We start from the raw sequence: 5,884 nt of genomic DNA, 5'->3' as shown, positions 1-5,884 counted from the left end.
GGAGGGAAAGGGAGGGGCAAGGGGAGGAAAGGCTCTTGCTCGTGCAGTTTCGGCATTTGGGGATGGAAAACGACGGAGGAGGCAGGGGCGTGGAGTTTGATGTGGACGTGGAAGGGTGGCTGGCCAGGTGGGTGGAAGAGGGCTGGAGGGTGAGGAGGGTGGAAGGGCGGACTCTGACAGGGCTGTACGCCGACGAGGGGCTGGAAAAGAGAGGGAGAGAGGTATGTCGAGTGCGGTGGGAGGGAGATGGGGAGGGCAGGGGGTTGCACGTTTGGATCGCGCGGGGAGGGTTTTGCACGGTGGAGGTAGGCATGGTGGGGAGCGCAGAGGCCAGGAAGGAGGATGTGGTGCGAGAAGGAAAGGAGCGTGATCCCGAAGATGGGTAAAAGGAAGGCATACTGTGACGAAGGGAATTAAATCCCACAATTTTGGGCACGTAAATTTTCTTTTGAGTGTTCTCATATCAAGCGTGAGGAGGTCGTGCGGGCAGCCCTCACCAAACTACACGTTTCGAGGCCAAAGAGACCATGTTGCTTGAATTGCCGACATTCACCACCTCTCTGAAACATACATGTCCTAAGTTAGCATGTACCTAGGTTGGTCACATGCCTTTTGTACTCGATGTTTATGACGCTCACTACAGGATTGGGGCTTCGACTTCTTGGGACTGGCGACATATCAAAATAGTAACTCTTTACCGCGATGCGTCACAAAGAATAATCAATGGTCACGTGCACATGGTGGAACAATGCCGAAAACCCCGCACACCGTGTCCCGTATGGTAGGGGAAAATATAATGCCCCTCGCGCAAGTTGCCGACTGGATCCTCTTAGGTGGAAGCTTGTCGAAATGGCGACAGAAGTAAAGAATGAAAAGATTTGTTTGTAGACACGCACTTCCCGAGCCAAAATCCTTTGAAAGCCACCTCCCGCCCGCTCGCCGGCTCAGTGGTCCTGAGCTGGGAAGAAAAAAAGACGAAGACGTCGCCCGTCCATCCACAGGACGTAAACGCGTGGCGATCTTCATGTCCCGGGGCAGGACTGAAACGAGTGTCAATGGCCATAAGAAATGATGAGGGAACGCGTTAATGTGTTGTACGCGATCTTCAAGAGGACCACCTCAGCACTTTGCTGACGAAGTGCGCGTGTACACAGGTTCCCATCCACGATTCACCCTCCAAACTTGTCATGGGGCATCAATATGCATAGTATGCACTCCCAATGGCCTATGTGGCCCAAACACGGGGTTTTGACGCGCCTTTTGTGGCCATGGTCGTGGATCTGTATCGAGCACTCGCCCGCTCGCTCCTATGACGGGACGCGGCGGCCGCCCCTCCACTGGCGGGACGCCATGGAGTCCTACCACATAACACTTGAGGCCGTACCATTCCTAGATACTTCGGATTGCTCTGATTATCGTATGGGCAGGACGCTTATTCATTTAGACGCCTTTCGGCAAGGCGAGGCATTTTTCGGGGGACGGCCAAGGGAGTAATTGACTCAGTGATTTCGTCATGGTCGGGGGGTGCTGACGAAAAGCAAAAATGGCCCCTCCCGCCGCCCGACGTATGCGATCTGAATGTGCAGCTTGTTGTTTGCAATGTGTTGTTTCTTCTTTCTTCCTGCTGGCTCTTGTGACAGGATGATTTGTATGCTTCGTGTCCTGGCTTTCCCCCACGGTGGTTGGGAGAATTGTTGTCGTCCGTTGCGCTGTATTAAATTGTTCTTGGAAGGGGCGGAAATTAATTTGTGCGCCCGCACGGGAAGTTGTTTTCCTCTTCTGGCCACCCGCCCTCTCGTCTCATGACCAGTGCGGGTCATCTTTTACACCTTAAGGTATCTACGACAAGTGAATAATAATACCTTGTCCATCACTTGTACGCCCTTGTCCTGCGTATGCGGATGCGGTGGTGGTCAGAGCGTAATGCGAAGAAAGCATGCGCAACCCCCTCTTTTGTGGTCAAGCGGATCCGAAGCCAGCGAAATGAAAACATGCATCCCGCCGTACGCAAGTCTCCTGACGTATCCCTCACTTCTCTCCCCAGCAGATACCTCCAACACACCACCTCTTACAACCATGATGAAGTCCATCGCCCTTGCTCTGGCCTGTGCCACCCTCTCTTCCGCTTACGACGGAGATGTAAGTATGAAATCCTGTCTCCAGGAAATTCCCTTTCCCCTGCCCGTCGAAATATCCTACCATTTTGTTCTCCATTGTGATTACTATCTCCTCCCTCGGTTTCATTTCCAGGCCACCTTTTACGGACAAGGCGGCGCCGGCCAAGGTGGTGCCTGCATGCTTGAGCGTGGCTTCAACGGGGTGGGTATCACTGTCGCCATCAACCAGGCCCAATGGGACGGCGCGGGCAGCTGTGGGAAGTGCATTAAGGTGAGAGAGAAAACAATCGAATGACTGGAGGCATGGGTAGGGATGTGGGGTGGGACACGCCTTCAAAGGAGGAACCAAGAGTCCTGAGGTCTCTTTCCTCATCCTCCCCTTCGCTCCTATGTCTTTCCCTCCCAGCTCACGGGTAACGGCGACGGCTCGGGCATGACCCCTGTGGTGGGCCCCATCTACGCCACCGTGGATAACCTCTGCCCCGAGTGCAGCTTCGGAGACATCGACCTCGGGCTCGGGGGCGATGGCCGGTGGCAGGCGCACTGGGACTTCGTGGATTGCGGTAAGGGACGGGTGGCGTGGGGCGGGGGAGGGAATGGAGAACAAGAAGAGATGAGTAGAGAGAGGGGGGCACAACGTGGTGATAGTGGAAACGAATTCCTTACCCTCCTATCCTCTCCCGTCTTCCCTCCTCATCACAGGCGAGGCCCGTAGCGGGTGGTCGTCCGTTCCCGGACAGCGCCTCCGCAACCTGCGCGGGGGTGTGGAGGCGGATGCCTCCAAGCCGTTGATGATCGGCCCGGGCATGTACCTGATGCCGGAAGGGGTGAAGGACTTGAGCGAAGTCAAAGCCCTGGCTGCCCACTCAGGGAATGCCACCGTTATGGCGGCGGAGATGAGCGAGATGGAGGCGGAGGAAGTGGCGGAGGGCGGGAACTAGGCGCACCCTCCGCGCATTGGACCGGCGGAGGAGGAGGAAGGGGAGGGTCTTTGTTTTGGGTATGGGAACATAACTATCGGTTTGGGTATTGGGGTTCGGTCTGTCTGGCCCAAGTGTAACGGTATTCAGGCGGGGGACAGGCAAGCCACAAAGTCTTTGGGTAATTTAGTGTGAGTTTTGACGGCGTCAGGTTTTTCAGAAACAACCTGAGCTGTGTACGGGACATTCAGCCATTGAGTCCGAGAGAGATCTGAATTGGCTTACGGGCGTGAAAGTAGTACGAGTGTGCGAGTGGTAAGAGAGTGAGTCAGCCTGTAAGAGTTTGACATTAGCGGTATTGTTATAGACACCCGTCACGGGGCCCGGTAACCCTAACGGTGATGAGAGTGGAGTGCATGAGGGAGGGTGAGGAGTGAGTTGGGGCGGCGGACGCGGTCACAATATGGGAGGAGAAATGCGCGTGGGAAATTTCCGTCTGTCTGAAAACGCGCTCTTATGGAGCACACAACGGTCATCGGGACGATGGCCAATGAAGACAGGGTAGTGGCAGGTCTCTGGAAGGGATGTGACACTCTGTATTTCTCAGGGTAGTTTGTGCACTCGTGACGGAGGCGCGGCTATTACTGGAAACGCGAAGTAGGTTTACTGGGGGTGTAAGACTGGTGGAACGACCTTTTATTTGGTCCCATCAAATAGCACAAAATTACGCGAGGGATGTAACAATGTGGACGCCACAGCGAGCAAAACACCGCAGCGATTCAAAACCACAATATTTTGGGCGTTACCTCAATTGTAGGTCCAGCCACAATAAATTCGATAGAAAAAATCGCGTTGGGAAAAAAACGGTGCGTTAACTTTCTCAATTACTTCTCCGCGCGCGCGAGTCTCTTCAGTTTCTTCATAAGTATGGGAAGCTATCCTCGTGTGAGGGGGATGTCTCAGAGATGCGCTTAATGTGCTTCCTGTCCCTTGTTTCCAGTTTCAGGTTGTATCACACTGAAAAATCTGGCATTCAATTACCATGCCATGCCGCTATACATATTTAATGGCAAATGAATTTCTCAGGAGTAGGATAACACTCTAAGTTCCCCTTATTGACATGGGTTCTAGCAAACCATGACACGAGCTAAATTACAACGGCAAAATGAACCCAATCATTACACCATTTTTTCGTGAAAACTCGATAGAAGGAGGTCTATCGGAGAGAAGCACAGACCTGTTGTGATTTACCTTGCCCGTAGCTGATGGTATTGTTCTCATTTATGGCATTTCTTGCCTGAAAGACTTGAGTAAAAGGAGAGGAGGTTTATGTCTTCCTTCACGCTTCCCGTCCTGGAGTCTCTTGTGTGGAGCTTCTTTTCGTCCTTCCAAGAGGGTAGATCATCCGATGACGAGTAGTTTATCGTTTAATTGAAGCATGGTGGCCTGACAAGTCCCATTTTTCAGCTTTTAGGGCAACAAAGCAATACGGTTGATCGCGTGAGTATCATCGATGGTTATCGCCCAGAGCTCAAGAGGAACCCTCAGCCCGTCGTCAGCCTAGCCAAAAAAGTCACACAGGCTATCCTGAACCACACATATACGTACATCTACCATCATGTTCAATGACATTCAATATTTGATGACTCAAATCATGGCTCACGAAGCCGGAATAAAAACTACCCCCGGCCCGCTATGCTCGTGCTCGCGTGAGAATGTTGCGAAGGGATCCTCCCCTCATTTTGGTTTGATTATTCCAAACATACAGTGACAAGCATGGTGGCACGCCAACACCACGCAGTGTGGCTGCTGCTCATTGCGAGTGCCTCCGTCAACACCTGGGGCACGCATGCTTTTGTTGGTCCTTTTCCATCTTTTTCGTCGAGGTCAAGACAGCTAGCATCGTCCTATTATGACGGCATGGATTATACAGCACGCCGCAACAAGGAGCAAGAAAAGTAGGAGACGCATTACTTATCAAAATCTCCTTGGTACTTCCGTTCCTTCATGCCTCTGACTTTTTAAACCTGCCAATGTGTCCATTATACCAGGCCAGATTGGGCTGGCGGGGGCCCCATTTCTAGTGTAGTCTCGGCACTGATCAACAATAAGTTCCTTTACAATTTTATGAAAATCGGAGCGCGCAAGGTAGGCAGAGGTAGTTTAAGCGGGAACAGAAGGGGTTGTTTGTGTTTGTTCAGCGTTCTCTTGGACCAGGGCAGAAGAAAGGACGATGCCTGGGGACGAACTTGTCTGTCTCTGAGATTTTATCCTCCTGGAAACCCCCTCCTCCGGAAAGGTCTTGATCGACAATGCAGAGAAAAAAGGCGTGGCGTGGCGGGAAGACGCGGAGGCTCTTTTAAAGGACAGACGCTTGCCCAACACCTTGTCCCGTCATTTTGGAGTGAGCCATGCCAGTGAGTATTCTGGCCCGCTCTTCCCCTCTACCCTCCCCCCTTCTCGGAAATGACATAAGAGAAAGACTTTGCCGTGTCCATGCATTCTATCTTTTGCGCTCTCCTTCTTATTGCTCGATCTCTCGGAGGGCATTTCTTTCTCTCCTTGGGCCTGCTCTATGCCTCTCCCCTCGGATCCCTCTCCTTCGCCCATGTCCTTAAAGCCCTCCACCTCCAGTCACACGTTGTCCGCGCGGCTCACGGTCCTTCCCCATGTTTCTCCCCTTTACCAAGCCTATCTTCCTCTTTCATGTGCCGTTTCCCTTTTTCTCACTCCAATTTTCTCTTCTCCCCCTCGTTCCCTCCTTGGCCAGCGATGGACTACCCTGCCTACTACACCCAGCCCTTCCACGCTTATGAGGATGGGAACCTGAACTGGCTGGCGGCGGCC

At 52.8% G+C, this 5,884-nt stretch overlaps 1 protein-coding gene across 1 annotated transcript; it reads left to right on the top strand.

Moving 5' to 3' along the window:
* The first annotated feature begins 2,044 nt into the window (after positions 1-2,044).
* On the top strand, positions 2,045-3,901 carry NGA_0225800 (uncharacterized protein). Its single transcript, XM_005854509.1, has 4 exons — positions 2,045-2,139; positions 2,251-2,388; positions 2,524-2,680; positions 2,820-3,901. The coding sequence occupies exons 1-4, from the start codon at positions 2,077-2,079 to the stop codon at positions 3,056-3,058; spliced, it is 597 nt and encodes a 198-aa protein (XP_005854571.1). The 5' UTR covers positions 2,045-2,076; the 3' UTR covers positions 3,059-3,901.
* The last annotated feature ends 1,983 nt before the right edge of the window (positions 3,902-5,884 follow it).

The sequence above is a fragment of the Nannochloropsis gaditana genome (genome assembly GCF_000240725.1).
Source record: "Nannochloropsis gaditana CCMP526 unplaced genomic scaffold scaffold480, whole genome shotgun sequence".
Lineage (NCBI taxonomy): Eukaryota > Eustigmatophyceae > Eustigmatales > Monodopsidaceae > Microchloropsis > Microchloropsis gaditana.
The sequence above is the reverse complement of the archived record's forward strand: the minus strand, read 5'-3'. Positions and strand labels throughout refer to the sequence as shown.

Coding starts and splice junctions, on each gene's coding strand:
- NGA_0225800 (XM_005854509.1), top strand. CDS start 2,077: ATGATGAAGTCCATCGCCCTTGCTCTGGCCTGTGCCACCCTCTCTTCC. Junction 2,140..2,250: donor CTTCCGCTTACGACGGAGAT/GTAAGTATGAAA, acceptor TTTCATTTCCAG/GCCACCTTTTACGGACAAGG. Junction 2,681..2,819: donor CTGGGACTTCGTGGATTGCG/GTAAGGGACGGG, acceptor TCCTCATCACAG/GCGAGGCCCGTAGCGGGTGG.